A 25,391-nucleotide genomic window follows, 5' to 3' on the forward strand; every position below is an offset into this window, starting at 1 on the left:
AATTAGCATACATTTACATGCATAACTAAGAAACTAAAGCAAGTAAGACTGACCTTGATGATCCTTTAGGTCACCACATATTTAAACAAAGATTACTGACTCCTAATTCACTTATTTCAATTCTCCATTTTCTCTCCTTGTTTTGCTAGTGCGCTATATATATTTTAAAATGGCCTGACTGGCTAGTTTATGATTGTTGACATCTTTGGAGCTGCGGCAAAATCGATTTGGGTTGCCTAGAACCCTTAGCATCCATTTAAATCCAAATCAGACCTGCAAAGCTCATTGGTTGGATTAGATTATTTTAGGTCCCAATCCTTAAAAAAGTACTGACTTTAAACATAATTTTCTGTTTTCCATAGGGTATGGACTTTACATAATATTTCCTCGGCCCTGATTATATAAAGGATGTGCTTGAGCAGACGTATTTTTAAAGGCTGGATAGGCCTACCAGGATATTTCCCGGTGGGCTTCAGCAGCTGGGACTGGAAAGCTACAATTTAAAAGGGTGATTAATGGATGCAATTGGGTTGTAGGGTGCCAATATATCAACAATCTGGCACTTTTATTTAATACAAACTAATAAAATTCTTTAAAAAAAAATGTTTGGGGGATGGAGTATCCTCGTAATCCCCATTTAAAAAAATTTGGTGTGCACATTTTACTGACTCAATGAAAAATAGGGCTGGTCTCCAAAGTTTACAGGGCTGCTTTTTATTCCTAGTCCTGTCCAGCACTTTTTTACCTATAGAAGATTGGAGTTTGAGACCCTGTTTTTTAACCATTAAAAACAGCTTCATCGTAGTGCTTAGGGCGATGACCAAACCGGGCAGAAAAAATATACAAGACTATGATATAAGGGAATGGTATATCAATGCTACTGTTACAGTTATACTCAGAGCATCCTGCCTTCATCACTCACCCTTTCCACCTCCAGTTTCTTCTAAATTTTCTATCTCGGATCTCAAAATAGATTTACATCTATCTCCTAGTCATTTGGATATTGTTCAACAAAGGAATTGCTTTGTGGGCCATCACCATATTGGTTTAATACCAGAGTCCCACTGTAAATGTGACAGAAATAGTGCTAGAAAAAAAACTCAGTACATAACAAACAAATAGGCCTGCTAGTTTTAGTCACTTTGAAGGCTCAATAACTCTATCGTCAATTTAAGATCTCACTGCTCTCTTAAGTATGTGTATTTATGTGATAGTCATTAAATGAGGTAAATGTCCCTAATTCTATATTGCTTTTGCATCAATCAACATTTCATATAAACCTTCTGACTATCAACTAATAATTCTGTGAAATACAAAAGCCCACATGAACAGATGCTCAGGATAATTCCAGGATCCAGTTACTGAGCATTTGCAACCTTACATGTATTGTCTAAACTTGGAACAAAAATATTTTAATCCTGAGTGACACTATAAAAAGACAATCCCTATTGTGTGCATTGACTTGGTAGCTGGCACTGAAGGGGCAGAGAGAGAGCAACGACTCGCAATGGTAGGATTTTTTTTTTTTTTTAATATTTAAAAATCATTTTTTTTAGTCATCTCTGTCTATTGAGTATTGTACTGTTGTCTGCATGATTGGCGATGAACACAATAAATATCTGAATGATACAATACACTTCAGGAGCCAAATGTCATGTCAATCACATTGAACAGATGTAGTTCTAAATACTTGTGATAAGCGCACTTTTATGTTGGTCCACTTTTTAAGTTATCAAACAGAAGTAACAATCATTCATAAATCATAAAATGTAGTTTTTTGGTTGCGGTCTTATTAAGATCGTTATTGTAACTGGCAGGAACTGCATTTACAACAAATGTTCATTTATTATTTGGTGTGTAAAATGTTCATTACCTCAGCTTTATCTTTTTTGAGGTTGAATAAACCATTTCATGTTTTGTTACAGTGGCTCTTGTTGACGAGAAAAAAGTGTAATTTATCTCATTATCTTCTGACACATTTGGTTAAATGTTTTTTTATTATGGGATCAGAATCATTTACACACCACGTGTGCTTTATTCACTTACATAAGATTTTCTTTCTCCACTAACACACATAGGGGTCCTTTCCACACCCCTAGAATTCCTGTTGAAACCCCCATGACTATCTGTGTATCTGCTCCTTAGATCTGGTAAAAAAAACAACAACATAGTTTTATTTGTTTCAAAAGTTATTTCTTGACAATTTATAGTTTGTTTTTTTTCAGTATTAGACTCTGTGTAAATGCTCAGTTTAAATGTTGAGGCATTTTCTTTGTTTAATAAAACGTTTAAAGCTATAACTCCAGTCACACTTTTATACTATGAATTGAATACACAGATTAAATACAATCACCAGAATGACCATCTATACTTGCAATGGCAATAGTATGTATGAAATGAAAATACTAACATGATTAATTGGGGATGTCATAAATGACTATTAATGGTTAAAGGGACATAAAACCCACATTTTTTCTTTCATGATTTAGACATACAATTTTAAACAACTTTCTAATTTACGTCTATTATCAAATTGTCATTGTTTTATTGTTATCCTTTGTTGAAAAGCATAAATGTAACGCTGAAGAGTGTCCACGTGTCTGCAGCACTATATAGTAATAGTTTAGCAAAAATGTTATACATTAGCAGGAGTTCTAGATGGCAGCACTATTTCCTGTCATGTAGTGCTTCAGGCATGTGCACGCTACCTACCTAGGTGTCTCTTTAACAAAGAATAACATGAGAATGAAATACATTTAATAATAGAAGTAAATTGGAAGCTTTTTTTAAATTGTATTCTCTATCTTAATCATGAAAGAAAAAATTTGGGTTTAATGTCCCTTTAAGGGGTAAAATGCATTCAAACACATTGTACATTCCTTAGCAATACTGAATTATTCAGCTGCATCATTTGAATTGTTCATACTTAACTTTTGTGAAGGTTTCTGACATCTGAGTGAAAAGCCTGCAACACATTTGTTTCCTTTTTTTGTGTTCAACTATATTTTGCTGGTATAGCTTTTACCAATTCAACCAGATTTTACAATTCAAACTGCTGGTTTTCTCGCTGTTCAGAATGACAGTAAAGCAAGTGCTGTTAAACAGCATTTATCACATGATTTTTTTTAATGGATTGGAATAAGGTAAATCCTCCCCCCAAACCACAATGATAATAGAAGTTAAGCGTGTGTCTACTCTTTTCTACTTTCTGCATGGTGTCTCGTATGAAGGCTTAACATATTTACTACGGTTATAAAGTTACAAAGGCCTAGTGCTGATTTGTAGCAGACCAAAAAACGAGGTACAGTTATTGTTTACCTTTAATTGATTTGTAAAACAAAAGTAGTTTTTGTAACCTGTGTTATTTTCACCAGAAACAGTTCTATTTAAAAAGTGAAAACCATTAAGGATCAAGTCATAGGGGCCAATTTATCATCGGTCTGTCTGACATGATCTGCTCAGCGTATCATGTCTGGCAGACATCGATGGATGCCGACTTTATCATTGTACAAGCAGTTCTTGTGAACTGCTTGTGCAATGCCGCCCCCTGCAGATTTGCGGCCAATTGGCCGCTAGCAGGGGGTGTCAATCAGCCCGATCGTATGAGATCGGCCGGATTGATGTCCGCAGCCTCAGAGCAGGTGGACCAGTTAAGGAACAGTGGTCTTAACTGCTGAAGGCTCGTGTGGAAACATGGGGATTAGGGGCCATCCGGTCCTTGATAATTTGGCCCCATAGACACCTTTGCATCTTCACCTAATTTTATCATGATACAGATTTACCAGTGTATCTGATAGAATTGGAGTAAAATAAATGCATAAAACAATTTTAGATCTGATGTTTTAGTTTTTAGTCTCAGTTTGCAGAGTGTTCATGTTAACAAAATATTTGCAAGTTGCTGAATTATTTGCAGAAATGTGGCTAACTTTTGCTAGTGACCTATTGTTTGACGGGGGTGTCAGGTAATAACGTTTGTAAATGATTGTACTGTTTCTAGTAAATGTGGTAAGACAAGCAACTTCCAAACAAAGCAATAATCTTTTCAAGCTTGGAATCTGGTTATTATTACATAACAAGTAAGATTGATAGAATTTCCCATAGTCATAGTAAATACACAGGTAATGTCAAGAATGAAATAATTCTTAAATTTTACTGAATCTTGTCATGTGTCAGTTCTTGAGTTCCTGGACAGCTATAGACACTATCATTTCCCATAATATTCAATATAGCGCAGATGTGGCAAACTTAGGAAAACTTAATTATGGTTGCATGAAAATATTGTTGGTACGTGGCATGCATTGCTGCCCCTGTGTTAATGCCATGCCACTCACCAATAATGCCATGCTGCCCACAATAGAATTTTTTAGAAGATGAATGGCAGGTTAGGCAAAATCTCTTTAACAATGTTTACCACCCCTGCTTTAGAGCACCATTTAACAAAATATAGATACCAATTTACTGAGTAAGCACAAGAGTATATTCCCTGTACAACACAGGTCCATATTACCTGCAAGGGCATACATGTTCTATACTTTGTTCATCACCAATGGGCTATTTTAATACAGATTGCAACATATATTAAATAGTCTGTTTTAGACTTATTTAATCAGTGAGATTGGCATCTTTTGCATGTATTCTGTGCTGATCTCTCAGTGGGACAGATATTCAAAACCTCGCCACTCAGGAGAGATATTCTAAGAAGTCTCCTTGGTACAATGAGGCCCTCAAAAAAAAATTAGAAACACAAATTTTAACTTGAGACATTTTTTATGCTGCTATGTGGTGTTTTTTATGTGAAACAGAGACTCCTACATTACAACACAAGGTCTAAAATAAATTCCAGAAGAGTTTGTGTGATTTCTGTCCATGCCGGCGAGGTTTTGCATATCAGGCCTAGTATAGGCAGACACTGGTCGGTATGTATGTAGAAGCTTGTATGACAGATAAGCAAGTGCATGGCACATAGGCGGTAATCAGAAGCTGCCTAGATTAGAAGAACGGCGAAAGCAGCCTTTCTTTATTTAAATATATTGCAATGTCTGTTAAAATAGTATGTTATTTCAATGCTATGCCCCTATAATAATATAAAACTTGACTTCTATTATCAAATTTGCTTCTATCTCTTAGTATCCGCTGAAGAAGCAAGCAACCATCACTGGGAGCTAGCTAAACACATCTGGTGAGCCAATGACAAGAGAGAGATATGTGCAGCCACCAAACACAAGCTAGCTTCTAGTAGTGCATTGCTGAGCCTAGCCAGGCATGCTGTGTCTAACATTAACCTTTAATTTACTTTACTGTCCTTTTAAGACCTATTTAACAACAGCACACCAGCCCTTATGTGTTAGGAAGTGTGCATCACTTATTTCAATGTGAACCTCTTATATATAGGGAGCATAAAGGTCATAGAGAGTTGCAGGCAGTGCTAATATCAGCTACCGTAAGGCAAAAGGTTAAAACACAGTTTTGATGTGAGGTTTAGTTAGCCAAATTATAAGACACACACTATAAAATGACAATAATAAATTCTGTAAAATTGTATAACACGGAAACTATTTAGTTGTACAGTTATATGAAATAGCAGTAATAGATGTTCAAATTATAAATTAAAACTATTTCCTACTAATGCTCATTGTCTGTAGGTACTTCCAACTACTGATAGGTGCTTCCAACTATTGCTAATTGACTAATATATACCGTACCTCCTGCAAATGATCATTGGCTAATAAGTATTTTCTGCTCAAGCTCCTGTTTAAATTCTGCTCTTTCATATTAATGAAAACAAGAAAACATTTTGAGTGCATTGTTCATTTAAAGGGACATATAGTGCAAAAGGAAAATGTTATAATATGTCAGAGTATTTTATTATAGTACTACTGCTTGCATATCTGTGTTTAACCCAGGCAAAGGGATTAACCTTTTCCCGCCGTTATGCCGTTGTATTCCGTGACAACGGCGCTTGGCTTTAAAGCCGTTATGATGGAATACAACGTCATAGCCAACGACTGTCCGGAAGCCTACTGCGCTTGCAGGATTTGATCGCGGTCTGGAGGGCGTTCATAGCGTCATAGGGACGCCCCCCCCAGACCCGATCTCATAATTGAAATCTTGCGATCGTGCAAACGTTGTTCCGATGTAGACTTTATAACCTGGTCACGAAAGGGTTAAACCCACAGTAAAAGTCTGCTTGAAGCATCATTGCTCTACAGGAAGCTAGCTGAACACACCTGGAAAGCCAATGAGAAGAGCCATATGTGTGTAGCCACCAATCATCAGCTAGCTCCCAGAAGTGCATTGCTACTCTTAAGACTACCCAGTTTTGTCTGTGAATACTGAAAAACATTGCTATGTATATCATCCTTTATAGAACAATCTCATGCACATGTAAGTGGCTACTTTCTAAAATTACATTTTAAAACTAATTTTATCTGGCAGCACCCAAATTAATTACTGCTATTTTAGGAACTTAGGGATTTAAATGTACTGCTTTGAGTTTATGCTAGAATGAAAGTATCCATAGGAAAAGTTTAATAACTTCTATATTGCTTCATAGCAGAACATAAAAAAAGATAATTTAATCACTTTTTTAATAAATCCTTAGCTAAACACACTCCTTTTTTTACTGCAGAATTGTATTAGTAATAATAATATTCATAAGGGAACATAGTGTAGTGTATTATTTATACCAAACATAAAGATTACTTACTTTTAATAAAGTAAAACACACATTTGGAATATTTTACTAGTGCAGATAAATTTGCACAATGTTTCTCTAGCCTATTATAATAGATTTTTTATTTTTTTTAGTGTTTCAGCATAAGGAAGTTTAATTCACTTCAAGAATGTCCTAGGGGTGAGTTGAATCATGGAAGTTAGTGGTATGTTAGGAGAGGGTAATGTATATAAATGTGTGAATAAATTATATTACTACTGAAAACAGGATCATGGCAGTTAAATCATTAATGGTTAAAGGGACATTCCAGCCAAAACTGTAATCCACATGGAGGGTGCATTTAAGTTTTGAATAGAAGCATTTTTGTCATATACATGTATTAACGGAAATGGTTCTAATAAAAGCTATAGCTGTTTCAAAAGTGGATTTAAAGGGACGGTAAACACCAGAATTTTTGTTGTTTAAAAAGATAGATAATCCCTTTATAACCCATTCCCCAATTTTGCACAACCAACACAGTTATAATAATATACTTTTTACCTCTGTGATTACCTTGTATCTAAGCCTCTGCCTACTGCCCCCTTATTTCAGTTTTTTTGACAGACATGCATTTTTAGCCAATCAGTGCTTGCTCTTAGGAGCTTCACGTGCCGGAGCTCAATGTTATCCATATGAAACACATGAACTAACGCCCTCTAGTGGTGAAAAACTGTCAAAATGCTTTCCGATTAGAGTCAGTCTTCAAGGTCTAAGAAATTAGCACATGAACCTCCTAGATTTAGCTTTCAACTAAGAATACCAAGAGAACAAAGCAAAATTGGTAATAAAAGTAAATTGGAAAGTTAAAAAATGACATGCCCTATTTAAATCATGAAAGATTTTTTTTTACTTTACTGTCCCTTTAAAGGGACATTAAACACTAAATAAATGCTACATAGAATGATACATTCAAAGAAAAGTTTAGTCTGAGAATAACAAGCATGCATTTTTTTAATGTTTCATTTGTTTAAATATTGACAACAAAAAGTGTAAAGCTTTAGTGGTTATAAAATGATGGGAGCTGCCATGTTGAAGCAGGTTAATTTCTCAGCTGTAACCAATTTAGGGACAGCTATAAATAGGTCACTAGAGTGTGCAGCCAATGGCTATGTGGGATATAACAGTGTTCTGCACTTACATTTCTAAAAGGAACTAAAAGCTCACAATTTCAGAATGGCATTACAGGAAAATATATTTCAATCATTTTAAACACAACAGTAGCTCAGAGAGCCTAAGGTGTTTGTACCATCTGATAATGACTCAGTTAATTTCTTACATTATGCAAGCCCCACTGGTGCTCTGAGCAGCTGCAGTATGTAAAATGCTGGTGTTATCAGAAAAAGAAATAATATGGGAGTAGATGGAAATTTTATCTTAAACTCTTCTGTTATAATCAGTGGAGATAAATATTCAAATATTGTTGTTATATTTTTTTATTAAATACCACCAGATTGTATTGCCTTTTTGTAGCCATCTTCAGATAAAGAAAGTAGGGAAATGTGTCAAATGAACTATATACTTTTTCCTTAAAACCATGTAAGTGCATAGGGGCCTATTTATGAAATGTCTGTCCGACATAATCAGATCCGCGGCTCATGTCCGACAAACATCGCTGAATGCAGAGAGCAATACGCTCTCCGTATTCAGCATTGCACCAGCAGCTCTTGTGAACTGCTGGTGCAACACCACCCCCTGCAGATTAGCGGCCAACCGGCCGCTAGCAGGGGGTGTAAATCAACCCCATCGTATTCGATCGGGTTGATTACCCGCAATGTCTCCTTCTCCTCAGAGCAGGTGGACAGGTTATGGAGCAACGGTCTTTAGACTGCTGCTTCATAACTGGTGTTTCTGGCAAGTCTGAAGGCTCACCAGAAACACGGCCCTTCAAGCTCCGTACGGAGATTGATAAATGGGCCCCATGGTGCTCTGACAAAATGCAGAAAGACATTTGGCAGAAGGACATTTGGCAGACGGACATTTGGCCGACAGACATTTGGCTGACAGACACAAAGCTAAAGAATGTTCCGATTTCAGCCGAGGGCAGATACGTTCCAGAGTGCTCTGTTCTAATCAGAGCCTCGGGCGCCGCAACTGCCTCTGGGAACCTTACCATGGGTCCCAGGCCGCACGTTTTGTAATTCTCTGTCTGGGAAACTATCTATCTATCTATCAAATCTATCTATTTATCTATCAAATCTATCTATCTATCTATCGTATCTATCAAATGTATCTATTGCATCTATTGATCTATCTATCTAATCTATGTATCTATCTATCAAATCTATCTATCTCGTGGCCGGACTGTTATGTGACAGCCACTTGTGTTTCGGCCAAATGTCCGTCGGCCAAATGTCCGTCGGCCAAGTGTCCGTCGGCCAAGTGTCCGTCTGCCAAAAGTCCGGCCACGGGGCCCCATAGTGTCTGATTATATATAAGCTACACACATACATTCTTATATCTATCTATCTAGTATCTATTTATCCATTATCTATCTATTTATCTATCTACGGTATCTATCTATTATCTATCTTATCTATCTTATCTAATCTATCTTATCTATCTTATCTATCTTATCTATCTATCTATCCATCTATCCATCTATCTATTATCTATCTTATCTAATCTATCTTATTTATCTTATCTATCTATCAAGCTATCTATCTATTTATCTATCTATCTATCTATCTATCTATCTATTATCTATCTTCTGATTTCCTCACAGCTCTTTATCCTTTCTAATGTCCCTGACTTCCATTGCTTTAAAACATTTACACCCGTATCTTGGCCTACATTGCTGGAACTTGCTCATAAATCATCACTTCAGCTTTCCAGTACCCTCACAAAATCATCACATTAACACTATGTACAAACAACATGTCAGTCATACGTGTGTCCGGAGGCCTGTTCTGTGAAGTGTTATGGTGCTAGCTTAAGCACAGACTATTGAAATATTTATATAATGAATATAAAGTTTAGCATATGTTTAAAAGCATTACACTATCAGTGTTTACCAAGGCATTTGCAGAAGAAAGGGGTTTAGGTAATTTCTAAAATAATACTAATCTATGCTTGACTACCAAATGACCTGTTTACACATATATTTTGGGAACATTTACACCACTTTTTTTTATAGATTACAACTTCATGTCTTTTATATTTATATCTCCTCTTTACTTCTGCACTCTAAAAACACATCTCTTACCTTTTCTCCTCTTCAGAATTGAAAAAAATAAATATGTATGTATATATATATATATATATATATATATATATATATATATATACACATACAGGGCTTTTTTGTGGGGGTACTCACCAGTACTGAGTACCCCCACCTCTGCCAACTCATAACAAGTAATGTTTGTACTCATCATGTAGTTTTCTCAAGAGGGGCTGCAAAATACATCAAACATTATAAAACATAATTTATGCTTACCTGATAAATTTATTTCTCTTGTAGTGTATCCAGTCCACGGATCATCCATTACTTATGGAATATTAACTCCTCCCCAACAGGAAGTGCAAGAGGATTCACCCAGCAGAGCTGCTACATAGCTCCTCCCCTAACTGCCACTACCAGTCATTCGACCGAAAACATGCAGAGAAAGGAAAACCATAGGGTGCAGTGGTGACTGTAGTCCAATGGAAAAATTACCTGCCTTAAAGTGACAGGGCGGGCCGTGGACTGGATACACTACAAGAGAAATAAATTTATCAGGTAAGCATAAATTATGTTTTCTCTTGTTAAGTGTATCCAGTCCACGGATCATCCATTACTTATGGGATACCAATATCAAAGCTAAAGTACACGGATGACGGGAGGGACAGGCAGGCTCTTTATACGGAAGGAACCACTGCCTGAAGAACCTTTCTCCCAAAAACAGCCTCCGAAGAAGCAAAAGTGTCAAATTTGTAAAATTTGGAAAAAGTATGAAGAGAAGACCAAGTTGCAGCCTTGCAAATCTGTTCAACAGAAGCCTCATTCTTAAAGGCCCAAGTGGAAGCCACAGCTCTAGTAGAATGTGCTGTAATTCTTTCAGGAGGCTGCTGTCCAGCAGTCTCATAGGCTAACCGTATTATGCTACGAAGCCAAAAGGAGAGAGAGGTAGCCAAAGCTTTTTGACCTCTCCTCTGACCAGAATAAACGACAAACAGGGAAGACGTTTGTCGAAAATCCTTAGTTGCCTGTAGATAAAATTTCAGGACACGGACTACATCTAGATTGTGTAGCAGACGTTCCTTTTTCGAAGAAGGATTAGGACACAAAGATGGAACCACAATCTCTTGATTGATATTCCTGTTAGTGACCACCTTAGGTAGGAACCCAGGTTTAGTACGCAGAACTACCTTGTCTGAATGAAAAATCAGATAAGGAGAATCACAATGTAAGGCAGATAACTCAGAGACTCTTCGAGCTGAGGAAATCGCCATTAAAAACAGAACTTTCCAAGATAACAACTTGATATCAATGGAATGAAGGGGTTCAAACGGAACCCCCTGTAAAACATTAAGAACTAAGTTCAAACTCCATGGTGGAGCAACAGTTTTAAACACAGGCTTGATCCTAGCTAAAGCCTGACAAAAAGCTTGAACGTCCGGAACTTCTGACAGACGTTTGTGTAAAAGAATGGACAGAGCTGAAATCTGTCCCTTTAAGGAACTAGCGGATAAACCCTTTTCTAAACCTTCTTGTAGAAAAGACAATATCCTCGGAATCCTAACCTTACTCCATGAGTAACTCTTGGATTCGCACCAATATAAGTATTTGCGCCATATCTTATGGTAAATCTTTCTGGTAACAGGCTTCCTAGCCTGTATTAAGGTATCAATAACTGACTCAGAAAAACCACGTTTTGATAAAATCAAGCGTTCAATTTCCAAGCAGTCAGCTTCAGAGAAATTAGATTTTGATGTTTGAAGGGACCCTGGATCAGAAGGTCCTGTTTCAGAGGTAGCGACCAAGGTGGACAGGATGACATGTCCACTAGATCTGCATACCAAGTCCTGCGTGGCCATGCAGGCGCTATTAGAATCACTGATGCTCTCTCCTGTTTGATTCTGGCAATCAATCGAGGAAGCATCGGGAAGGGTGGAAACACATAAGCCATCCCGAAGGTCCAAGGTGCTGTCAAAGCATCTATCAGAACCGCTCCCGGATCCCTGGATCTGGACCCGTAACGAGGAAGCTTGGCGTTCTGTCGAGACGCCATGAGATCTATCTCTGGTTTGCCCCAACGTCGAAGTATTTGGGCAAAGACCTCCGGATGAAGTTCCCACTCCCCCGGATGAAAAGTCTGACGACTTAAGAAATCCGCCTCCCAGTTCTCCACTCCCGGGATGTGGATTGCTGACAGGTGGCAAGAGTGAGACTCTGCCCAGCGAATTATCTTTGATACTTCCATCATTGCTAGGGAGCTTCTTGTCCCTCCCTGATGGTTGATGTAAGCTACAGTCGTGATGTTGTCCGACTGAAACCTGATGAACCCCCGAGTTGTTAACTGGGGCCAAGCCAGAAGGGCATTGAGAACTGCTCTCAATTCCAGAATGTTTATTGGTAGGAGACTCTCCTCCTTATTCCATAGTCCCTGAGCCTTCAGAGAATTCCAGACAGCGCCCCAACCTAGTAGGCTGGCGTCTGTTGTTACAATTGTCCAGTCCGGCCTGCTGAATGGCATCCCCCTGGACAGATGTGGCCGAGAAAGCCACCATAGAAGAGAATTTCTGGTCTCTTGATCCAGATTCAGAGTAGGGGACAAGTCTGAGTAATCCCCATTCCACTGACTTAGCATGCACAATTGCAGCGGTCTGAGATGTAGGCGTGCAAAGGGTACTATGTCCATTGCTGCTACCATTAAGCCGATCACCTCCATGCATTGAGCTACTGACGGGTGTTGAATGGAATGAAGGACACGGCATGCATTTTGAAGCTTTGTTAACCTGTCTTCTGTCAGGTAAATCTTCATTTCTACAGAATCTATAAGAGTCCCCAAGAAGGGAACTCTTGTGAGTGGAAAGAGAGAACTCTTCTTTTCGTTCACCTTCCATTCATGCGACCTTGGAAATGCCAGTACTAACTCTGTATGAGAATTGGCAGTTTGAAAGCTTGAAGCTTGTATCAGAATGTCGTCTAGGTACAGAGCTACCGCAATTCCTCGCGGTCTTAGTACCCCCAGAAGAGCACCCAGAACCTTTGTGAAGATTCTCGGAGCCGTAGCCAATCCGAATGGAAGAGCTACAAACTGGTAATGCCTGTCTAGAAAGGCAAACCTTAGATACCGGTAATGATCTTTGTGAATCGGTATGTGAAGGTAAGCATCCTTTAAATCCACTGTGGTCATGTACTGACCCTTTTGGATCATGGGTAAAATTGTCCGAATAGTTTCCATTTTGAACGATGGAACTCTTAGAAATTTGTTTAGGATCTTTAAATCCAAGATTGGCCTGAAAGTTCCCTCTTTTTTGGGAACCACAAACAGATTTGAGTAAAACCCTTGTCCTTGTTCCGACCGCGGAACCGGATGGATCACTCCCATTAATAAAAGATCTTGTACGCAGCGTAGAAATGCCTCTTTCTTTATTTGGTTTGTTGACAACCTTGACAGATGAAATCTCCCTCTTGGGGGAGAGAATTTGAAGTCTAGAAGGTATCCCTGAGATATGATCTCTAACGCCCAGGGATCCTGGACATCTCTTGCCCAAGCCTGGGCGAAGAGAGAAAGTCTGCCCCCCACTAGATCCGTTCCCGGATCGGGGGCCCTCGATTCATGCTGTCTTAGGGGCAGCAGCAGGTTTCCTGGCCTGCTTGCCCTTGTTCCAGGACTGGTTAGGTCTCCAGCCTTGTCTGTAGCGAGCAACAGCTCCTTCCTGTTTGGTGCAGAGGAAGTTGATGCTGCTCCTGCTTTGAAATTACGAAAGGAACGAAAATTAGACTGTCTAGCCTTAGGTTTGGCTCTGTCTTGAGGCAGGGCATGGCCTTTACCTCCTGTAATGTCAGCGATAATTTCTTTCAACCCGGGCCCGAATAAGGTCTGCCCTTTGAAAGGTATATTAAGCAATTTAGATTTAGAAGTAACGTCAGCTGACCAGGATTTTAGCCACAGTGCTCTGCGTGCCTGAATGGTGAATCCGGAATTCTTAGCCGTAAGTTTAGTTAAATGTACTACGGCATCTGAAATAAATGAGTTAGCTAACTTAAGGGCTTTAAGCTTGTGTGTAATCTCATCTAATGGAGCTGATTCAAGTGTCTCTTCCAGAGACTCAAACCAAAATGCTGCTGCAGCCGTGACAGGCACAATGCATGCAAGAGGTTGCAATATAAAACCTTGTTGAACAAACATTTTCTTAAGGTAACCCTCTAACTTTTTATCCATTGGATCTGAAAAGGCACAGCTATCCTCCACCGGGATAGTGGTACGCTTAGCTAAAGTAGAAACTGCTCCCTCCACCTTAGGGACCGTTTGCCATAAGTCCCGTGTGGTGGCGTCTATTGGAAACATCTTTCTAAATATCGGAGGGGGTGAGAACGGCACACCGGGTCTATCCCACTCCTTAGTAACAATTTCAGTAAGTCTCTTAGGTATAGGAAAAAACGTCAGTACTCGCCGATACCCGCAAAATATTTATCCAACCTACACATTTTCTCTGGTATTGCAACTGTGTTACAATCATTCAGAGCCGCTAACACCTCCCCTAGTAATACACGGAGGTTTTCCAGCTTAAATTTAAAATTTGAAATATCTGAATCCAGTTTGTTTGGATCAGAACCGTCACCCGCAGAATGAAGCTCTCCGTCCTCATGTTCTGCAAATTGTGACGCAGTGTCTGACATGGCCCTAATATTATCAGCGCACTCTGTTCTCACCCCAGAGTGATCACGCTTACCTCTTAGTTCTGGTAATTTAGCCAAAACTTCAGTCATAACAGTAGCCATATCCTGTAATGTGATTTGTAATGGCCGCCCAGATGTACTCGGCGCTACAATATCACGCACCTCCCGAGCGGGAGATGCAGGTACTGACACGTGAGGCGAGTTAGTCGGCATAACTCTCCCCTCGTTGTTTGGTGAAATATGTTCAATTTGTACAGATTGACTTTTATTTAAAGTAGCATCAATACAGTTAGTACATAAATTTCTATTGGGCTCCACTTTGGCTTTAGCACATATAGCACAGATATCTTCCTCTGAATCAGACATGTTTAACACACTAGCAAATAAACTAGCAACTTGGAAATACTTTTCAAGTAATTTACTATAATATGAAAACGTACTGTGCCTATAAGAAGCACAGAAAAAGTTATGACAGTTGAAAATTAATAAACTGAAAAGTTATAGCATCAAATCTTTGTAAAAAACACAATTTTAGCAAAGGATTGCTCCCATTAGCAAAGGATAACTAACCCTGATAGCAGAAAAAATAAAAAATACAGAAATAAACGTTTTTTTATCACAGTCAACTACAATCTCACAGCTCTGCTGTGAGTGATTACCTCCCTCAAAACAAGTTTTGAAGACCCCTGAGTTCTGTAGAGATGAACCGGATCATGCAGGGAAGACAATAAACTTCTGACTGAATTTTTTGATGCGTAGCAAAAGCACCAAAAAAGGCCCCTCCCCCTCACACATAACAGTGAGAGAGATCAGTAAACTGTCATAAATTAAATAAAACGACTGCCAAGTGGAAAAAAATAGTGCCCAAAACATTTTTTCACCCAGTACCTCAGAAAATTAAACGATTTTACATGCCAGCAAAAAACGTTTAACATTAATAAATTGAGTGTTATTAAAAGCCTGTTGCTAGTCCCTGCAAATTAGGCTAAAGTTTTATGCATACAGTATAATTCCAGTGAAGTGCCATTCCCCAGAATACTGAAGTGTAAAATATACATACATGACAGCCTGATACCAGTTGCTGCTACTGCATTTAAGGCTGAGTTTACATTATATCGGTATGGCAGAATTTTCTCATCAATTCCATTGTCAGAAAATAATAAGCTGCTACATACCTCTTTGCAGATTAATCTGCCCGCTGTCCCCTGATCTGAAGTTTACCTCTCCTCAGATGGCCGAGAAACAGCAATATGATCTTAACTACTCCGGCTAAAATCATAGAAAAACTCAGGTAGATTCTTCTTCAAATTCTACCAGAGAAGGAATAACACACTCCGGTGCTATTATAAAATAACAAACTTTTGATTGAAGGTATGAAACTAAGTATAATCACCAAAGTCCTCTCACACATCCTATCTATTCGTTGGGTGCAAGAGAATGACTGGTAGTGGCAGTTAGGGGAGGAGCTATGTAGCAGCTCTGCTAGGTGAATCCTCTTGCACTTCCTGTTGGGGAGGAGTTAATATCCCATAAGTAATGGATGATCCGTGGACTGGATACACTTAACAAGAGAAATAATCTTATCCCTTTGCTTTTCTCAAAGTTACTGAGCAAAATTTATCAATCAATAATCAATGAGTACCGGCACCTTTTTTTTAGTACTGCACATTTTTCTTTTACAAAAAAGCACTGTGTGTGTGTATGTATATATTATATATATATATATATATATATATATATATATATATATATATATATATTAAAGCGATATAAAACCCAAATTTTTCTTTCACCATTCAGATAGAGCATGCAATTTTAAGCAACTTTCTAAGTTACTCCTATTATGATTTTTTCTTCGTTCTCTTGATATCTTTATTTGAAAAGCAGGAATGTAAGCTTAGGAGCCAGCCCATGTTTGGTTCAACATCTGGGTAACGCTTGCTGATTGGTGGCTAAATGTAGAGATCGATAGAATTCATCGGTCTCCGTCTGTGGAAGGCAGGAACAGAGAAATCATTTTAAAATTACAGAGCTGGGAATTAAAAGAACATATCCTGAAGAAGGCCAAGATGATAAAAGTATTTAGTTATAACCAATTTGAAATACAGATGTATGCTGATATAAGCCCCCTGGCTCTGAGGAAAAGAATATAAATTAGATTTTTAACATCCTACTTACAAACAAACAATATAAGATACAAATGGGGATACCATTTGGCCTTATTATTTCTCATAAAAAAGGATTTGTAACATAAAGGAAGAAAGAAGACTTTACCATCAATCAAATCTAAATACAATGTGGATATACCTATGCCATCAGACTTTGCTGTAGGAATGGACAACCCTACCTTTGTAGAAGGGAGAGTTATATATGGAATATTGCCTGTTCAACAAAGGAGTTGGGAAGAAGTGAAACAGAAGAAGAAAAATAATACCAAGTATACCTTGGGGACTGTAACAGGAATATGGTGCTAGGAAACTAATATAGATAAAGCTAATAAAAGTAAAGAGGGGAGGATTGGGTCTCTGGTTTTTCCCTCTTCATGGGTTGGGCTCATTAAAGGATCCTCAGACATTTATTTTAGGATTTTTTCACATCACCTGTACTGAGACCATTAAAGGACCCTCTGACAGTTATTTTAAGATTTTTTTCACGTCACCTGTATATTTTTTTTCTCTCCTCCCTCTTTCAGAGCATAATATCAACGAACAAGGGGACTATTGGAGAGGGAGTTCAACCTACTCCAATTTTTGTTTTATTTTCTCTTCTATCTCATTCGGGTGTAAAGAAGAACTTCTTAAAGATATACAGAGTATTAAGAATATTAAATGTAAATCGCCATGCCCTGTTTCAAAATGTTCAAAGATATATTAAGTAGAGTTTATGATTAGTAACATACAGATATTGTCAATGAATGCCAAAGGGTTAAATAAACCTGAGAAAAGATCAATGGTGTTAGGGGAAGCCAAAAGATTGAAGGGGGATATTTTACTAATACAGGAAACCCACTTTAAAAATATTTTTAGCCTAAATTTACTAATAATAAATATTTATTATGTTATTTTGCATCAAATATAGTTAAAAGGCCACTAAACCCAAAATCTTTCTTTCATGATTCAGATATCATGATTCAGATAGAGAATACAAATTTAAACAACATTACAATTTACTTCTATTATTTATTTTGCTTCATTTTTTAGCTATCCTTAGTTGAAGAAAAAGCAATGCACATGGGTGAGCCAATCACACTAGGCTTCTATGTGCAGAAACCAATCAGCAGCTACTGAGCATATCTAGATATGCTTTTCAGCAAAGAATATCAAGATAATAAAACAAATTAGATAATAGAAGTAAATTAGAACAATGTTTAAAATTGATTTCTCTTTCTAAATCATGAAAGAAAAAATGTGGGTTTCATGTCCCTTTAAGAAAAATGTAGTCTGTATATTATTACGCAGAAAATTGGATTTCAATTTAGTGACACTGTTTAACCCACCAGTACTGTATATAGTGAGTCAGTGACACAGTCTGTAATCTGTTAGTGAGATGGCTGGCCTGGCCCTAACCGCCGCAGTACTTTACAAAGTGACCACAGTAGTCTGTGACATGGTCCAGCCCCCCGTATTGTATATAGTGGTACTGTATAGTGACACTGTTTACCCCCCGGCCCCCCCCATGCTGTAGTAACAAGGTCTGTAATTTGCTGGTTCCACAAACATACACACATACACACATACATGCATAAATACACACACTGTCACATACACACAAACACATAAACACCAATGAGTAAAACAGAAACACTCACTCTTGTAGTCAGAGACGCTAGTGAAGCATCATGTCACACTCACATGATATCAGTGCAGGCAGTGGCAGGTCAACGATTTTGTAGTTTTGTCCCTGCATCAATCATACCAATCCTAAAAAAACGCATAACCCCTCTATCCTTTCTAACTGGTCTCCTTACTTCCCTTTGCTTTAAAATTATTGCAATCTTCTTCTAAACGGCCTTCCAAAACACTGCCTCTGCTCCCTCCAATCTATTATGAATGCTTCTGCTAAGTCGCCAATCTACATCAGCTGCTCCGCTCTGCCACTCTCTACACTGGCTCCCCATACACTCCAGAATACAATTTAAAGTATTAACCTTAAAGGGACAGTATACTGTAAAATAGTTTCCCCTTAATTTGTTTACAATTGCTTTTTTTACCAACTGCAGAGTAAAACATTTATGAAAATTAGCTTTTTAAGGTTTATTTCTGTATATTAAAGCTCTGATTTTGGGTTTTGAAGCCACAACCTAATAAAATGGGTTGAGCTTGTATGTATAATCAGATCTCATTACTGTATCACATTGTGCACATATACCTGCTTCTTTATCTTATATCTGTCCATAAAACAATCACCAGTACTTGGAGAGAACAATGGAAAATCAACATTTTATTACTTTATCTCTGCTATAGCCCACTGGGAGTATAATTTCTTCTGCTGGCTGTGTTTACAAAGCTTATCTATAGCTTGGACCTGCGGCCACAAACTTTCAGAATAGGTGGGGATACCACATGCTAAATCAACTATTTCAAATGCCAATAGAAGGGTAAAGGAGCTACTTGTAAACAATTTAATACACTCCAGCAGGTTAAGTGGATCATTGGGAACAAATTAAAGGGGAGAAAAATTTTGAGTAAACTGTCCCTTTAACTTACAAAACACTCAACATTCTAACTCCCAACTATATTTCCTCTCTTATTGTGAAATATTTCCCATCCCGTCCTCTTCGATCAACCTCTGACTTACGTCTCTCGTCTCCTGTTATTTCTACGTCCCACTCCCGTCTCCAAGACATGTCACGTACTGCTCCTGTCCTCGGGAACTCTCTACCCCGGTCCATAAGACTCCTACCTTGTATACCTTCAGACGCCCCTTGAAAACCAACCTATTCAGAGAGGCTTACCATCTCTCATCCTAGCCAAACTAATACATGAACTGCCTGACTCACTGCTGCAACTACAACTGATGTGACAAGCTACCTCAACCTTATGTCTCTGCACCCTAAACCTGTAGACAGTGAGCTCTCCGGAGCAGGGCCCTCTTCCTCTTGCACTAGATTTGTTTAGTTTTGTTATGTTTTGGATTTTATCACAAATCCTTGTCATTGTATACCCCTATCATTGTACCCAGCACTACGGAATTTGGCGGAGCTATACAAATAAATGATAATAATGATTAAAGACAAGGAGTGAAGAAATATTGGACTACAGGGATCAATACAAGGCAAATAGATGACCATTTTAATGTATATGCTACAATTGTTAAGCAAGATACATTTTTCAGGAAACTTGTTGACCCAATAATAGATCTTCAAAAAGGCATATTAATTACAGGAGGAGATTTTAACCTGGCATTAAAGGGACATAAAACAAGTTAAGATGGAGACATAATATTATAATATATACTTAATTACTTTACCTGCAAATTTATACTGCAGTGCCTCGCCCTTAACCCTTTCTTTTTAGTTTTCTGAATTGTAAAGTTCTAAACTTCCCCCCACACAATTCCTTTTATGGCTGTATCTATGTTTATTGTTCATTTGGTAGAATGCAAAAGTGAATAGGGATTATCTGCTGGAGCATGTCTAGAGGTTGTGAACTCAGTTGAAATACAATGCCTGTGTCTAAAGCTCCAGGCAGCTTAGTTATGTAATTAATTTAGCTTATTTTTGAAAATTATTTTAAAATACTTGCTAGCAATTTTTAAACAATTTTTTAATGCAAATTATTTTAAATTAATTAGCCCTTTTTGGATATGCACAGATCTCAACCTGTTTTATGGCACTTTAAACCCAGCATAGACCAACTCTAAGAAAAACGTATTCTCTGCCACATTCAGTAACTTAACAAGTGAATATTAGTTTGAAAGATATAGCAATCTATGGTGTCTGGAGAATTTAAATCCAGACTCATTAGATTATACTTTTTTTTCAGGAGTACATTTTGCCTTCATGTTTTACTAACCTTCCATCTTGCTAGTGCTACAACTGTGTGATGGCCATTGTGGGCTTTATATGGACTTCTGTGATAAAGGCACAGCTTTTATTTTTATAATGTGTGCAATTTTATTGCTTAGCAGTGAAGACTGAACACATAGAGATTTTAGACATTTTAAGATACAATTTATTTAATTTTACTTTAACAAGTATATTTTATGTCACTAATATATGTAAAAATAAATTTATTATACCCCAGGATAATTTCCTTAGCCATCTGATTAACTATATATGTTTCATGCAATACATTTTAGTAAGTAATTATTATTTTTCATTCAGCTTACATATAATGGAGAAAAAATAATGTGTTCATAAATTCCTTCATATTATATAACATGACTTACCCACAAGCAACATTTTTACCAGAACTGAAAATTTAATTAAATTAAAAGAAAGTTGCAAGAATTTTACTATCTGCTGGCAAAGTACTGTTCAATCTAAATTTGCCCTGTGGCTTGAAATAAAATGGTTTATTTAGTATTTTTTTATTCCAGGACTATGCCACACAGATATAATGAAATGGATAAAAACACTGTATGAAATAAGTGTATTTGTCTTAGTATTAGAAGGAAGTGGAAAAAGCTGATAATTGTTTTTTAATCCTCTAGAAATGTTCAAGTAGTAATTATATCAAATGAACTCTGTTGGGAATTTGTTTTTTTTCTCTAATGTCTGAATGGATTGTTCAATATTACAGAAATGTTGAAGACATCGTAATTTTTCAAATGCTTGGTAAATCTACTTTCAAAGGATTAGGCCAGACAAAGGCAACGGAGTGAACATAATTACACGTTTTAGCTTGAGCTGCAGGATACTGACATACAGTCTGACATGTGCAACAGGAGACCACACAAAGTGACTGGAGAACCAAATGAGCCGAGGCTGTGTTGTTTTAACAAGAAAGCTGGAATGTAACGGAGGATGACATAAAAGTCTTCCTCTATTTTTGTATTTTTGTGAGTCCAGGGAGGGTTTATTGAGTTTGCGACAATTTAGATGAAGCTCTGTTGGCAAAAAGGATTTTGAAGAGGTAATTCAATGTGTCTGAAAATAGATACTCCCTCTGATAAGCTGTCTGGAATGTAGCACCTGAGCTAAGTAAGCAACATATCCTTGTAACAACATTATGAAAAATATAAAACAGTTTTAGATGTCAAACAATTCATAAGAGGGAAGTTTTGAAGCTCCTGACAATAGAGTATGGGCCAGATTACAAGTGGAGCGCAATGGAGCGCAATGGAGCGCAAGCTCAAAGCAATGCAAACATGACCTGAGAGGATGTGATGAAGGAAGGGCATGTGACTGGAAGTGTGAGATGACATACATTGGAGAATGGGAAACTAAAGAATTGAAGAGGAATTCAATTCAGGAAGTATTAATGCAAGCAACTGCCATCCAATAACTTTTTGCTGTTTTGATAAATCTGTTAATGTATGTATTGCACAGAATTGCCCTTGAATCAATTTATTTTTTTTAGAAAATAATTTAAGAGTTTATTAAATATGCATGAACAAGAGCTTTATAATAGACATGTCCACAAAAAAAGCTTCAAAGTGTGTGTCATGAAGAAAAAGAAAATTGATGTTCACTGATGGAATTGTTCAGAGTGGGGTATGCATTCAGTAAATAAGAGGAGCAGCTGTACATCAGATTAAACTTATATAAAGTTAAAGTAGTAACTAGTGCTACTGCTACCAGTCAGCAGAAGTTCAAAAAATGTACACAAAAGTGAAGCTTACATACTTATAGGCTTTCACTGGAATCAATCAACTTTCAAAGTCTTTCCCACCTAAATAGTGTAAATTTGAACTTAATAAGCCCTTTCCTCCTGCAGAAAAGTATTTTTTATAGTAAAAGTTCTTTCCACATGAACAAATCAACAAATGTTTTTGCTGTGTTAATTTGTTTGTTCTTTTTTCATTAAATGGACCATTTTGCTACTATTTTTTCATTCAAATGCAACAAATAACACAAATGTAGTTTTTAGTTAACATTTGTCAAAATCCAAGTGCACGTGTCTACTTTATATGGATCTGGGATGATTCATTAACAAAGGCGTCTGCTTGTCACAAGGTTCTTCTATGCTACCTGGGTATCCTTGGTTTGACACATCAATTCTACTTGATCTATTATCTGTTCTTCATAGGGATCTTCATTCTGGTTGCCATGTATCTATCACTAGTACAATAGCTCAGTAACTCATAGAGACTGATCTCAGCACTATTACTGTGTGCTCATTACCAAGAGTCATGGATGTTCAGGGAGGGGGTAAGGGGGGGGGGGGGGGGGGGGGATAATAGGCCCCCCCTGGGATATTACTAGGGAAAATTCAAGCCACACATTTGCTGGAGAGAGTGCAAAGGGCTCACAGATGCTCTTCTCCTGAGTCTTTCAGTGACAGCTGCAGAGATAGCTTCCATTTTCAGCATGTTTGCTAAACAACTCCCCTGCAGAACCTAGCAGTAAAGATTGCAGCAGGGGTTGGGCTTATATAAATATAATTGTATGCATCTTTCTGTCTATCTATGTATGTAATTATATACAGTATGTAGTTATGTATGCATCTGCCTGTATGCTTATGTATGTAATTATATATATATATATATATATATATATATATTAATACAGCACACAGAGAAAGTCCAGCACTCACTTACAAGCTCACAACTAAGATAAAAAGCAGCAATGGAAGAGCTAGTTACTGCATCTGGCCAAATGGGCAAAGCCCAGGTACCTCGTCAAGGTCTCTTCCAAAAACCTGGGTCCCTAAACAGCCACACAATGCAGGCTCTCAATCAAACAACTGTGTAAAAATGAAGGGTGCACAGGCTTATGTAATGTCCCCAAACATATACAAAACACACGGGAGGGGTCAGCACTCTCAGGCCGGACCGGGTACACATTCTATGGCCCTGTAATTGTGTGGCTATTTAGGGACCCAGGTTAACTGCCTGTGACTCTGGTGACAGTGTAGCTTCCTGAGAGTGCTGTTTTGCACCCAGGGCTGTGACTCCTCCCGTTGCTCTTCCATTGCTGCTTTTTATCTTAGTTGTGAGTCTTGTAAGTGAGTGCTGGACTTTCTCTGGTGTGCTATATTAATGCGTATTATTTTTTTGTAATTTTCCCTGTTGGGCCTTGCACCCAGGCCTGCCTGAGGTTAACTGCCTGTGACTCTGGTGACAGTGCAGCTTCCTGAGAGTGCTGTTTTGCACCCAGGGCTGTGGCATGTTACAGGGCCATAGGATGTGTACCCAGTCCGGCCTGAGAGTGCTGACCCCTCCCGTGTTTTGTATATATATATATATTATATATATAATATATATATATATATATATATATATATATATATATATATATATATATAAATGCAGCATGTAGGTTTTGTCGCGTTGCAATCATTTGACAAAGGGACAGGACCGGTACCCGAAATGTCATGATATTTTAACTGTGGAATAAAAGTTTTTTGCTTATTGACAAAGTTTATTGAGTGATTTCTACATGCTGCATTTGGATTTACCTTAGCACCTTGGCCCATTACTTGTGATGAGGAGTGCATACCTTTGGAGAGGAATATATATACTGTAATATATATATATATATATATATATATAATATATATGTATGCATTTGTCTGTCTGTCTATGTATGCAATTTTATATGTATTACAGTATCTCACAAAAGTGAGTAACACCCCTCACATTTTTGTAATATTTTATTAATATCTTTTCATGTGACAACTCTGAAGAAATGACACTTTACTGCAATGTAAAGTAGTGAGTGTACAGCCTGTATAACTGTAAATTTTCTGTCCCCTCAAAATAACTCAACACAAAGCCATTGATGTCTAAACCATTGGCAACAAAAGTGAGTACACCCCTAGGTGGAAATGTCCAAATTGGGCCCAAAGTGTCAATATTGTGGCCACCATTATTTTCCAGCACTGCCTCAACCCTCTTAGACATGGAGTTCACCAGAGCTTCACAGGTTGCCACTGACAACATCATGGATGTTAGAGACCTTGCGCCACCCCCACCTTCCGTTTGAGGATGTGCTACCCCCACCTTCCGTTTGAGGATGCCCCACAGATGCTCAATAGGGTTTAGGGCTGGAGACATGCTTGACCAGTCCATCACCTTTACTCTCAGCTTCTTTAGCAAGGCAGTGGTCATCTTGAGGTGTGTTTGGGGTCGTTATCATGTTGGGAATACTGCCCTGTGGCCCAGTCTCTGGAAGGGAGGGGATCATGCTCTGCTTCAGTATGTTACAGTACATGTTGGCATTCATGGTCCCTCAATGAACGGTAGCTCCCCAGTGCTGGCATTACTCATGGCAGGCCCAGACCATGGAACTTCCTAACACCATGCTTGACTGTTGGCAAGACACACTTGTCTTTGTACTCCTCACCTGGTTGCCGCCAAACACATGCTTGACACCATCTGAACACAAATAAGTTACCTTGGTCTCATCGGACCACAGGACATGGTTCCAGTAAATCATGTTTTTAGTCTGCTTGTCTTCAGCAAACTGCTTGCGGGCAATTTACTTGCAAGACCAGAACTTCCCTTGAAGTTGCTTGCAAAAAATGGGACACTCTACAGATACACACCTTGGGGTCAATTTATCAAGCTCCGTATGGAGCTTGATGCCCTTTGTTTCCAACGAGCCTTCAGCCTCGCCGGAAACAGAAGTTATGAAGCAGCGGTCTAAAGACCGCTGCTCCATAACTCGTCCTCCTGCTCTGAGGCGGCGGACAGAAATCAACCTGATCAAATACGATCGACATCCCCTGCTAGCGGCCGATTGGC

General features: G+C 38.1%; 1 protein-coding gene across 1 annotated transcript in view; it reads left to right on the forward strand.

Moving 5' to 3' along the window:
- The first annotated feature begins 1,445 nt into the window (after window positions 1-1,445).
- MYL10 (myosin light chain 10) overlaps window positions 1,446-25,391 on the forward strand; it is a 119,822-nt gene continuing 95,876 nt past the window's right edge. Inside the window, exon 1 of the mRNA XM_053706262.1 lies at window positions 1,446-1,510. Coding sequence (XP_053562237.1) covers window positions 1,508-1,510 — 3 coding nt within the window. The 5' untranslated portion in view covers window positions 1,446-1,507. The remainder of the gene's footprint in view (window positions 1,511-25,391) is intronic.

The sequence above is a fragment of the Bombina bombina genome, chromosome 3 (assembly GCF_027579735.1).
Source record: "Bombina bombina isolate aBomBom1 chromosome 3, aBomBom1.pri, whole genome shotgun sequence".
Taxonomy (NCBI): Eukaryota; Metazoa; Chordata; class Amphibia; order Anura; family Bombinatoridae; genus Bombina; species Bombina bombina.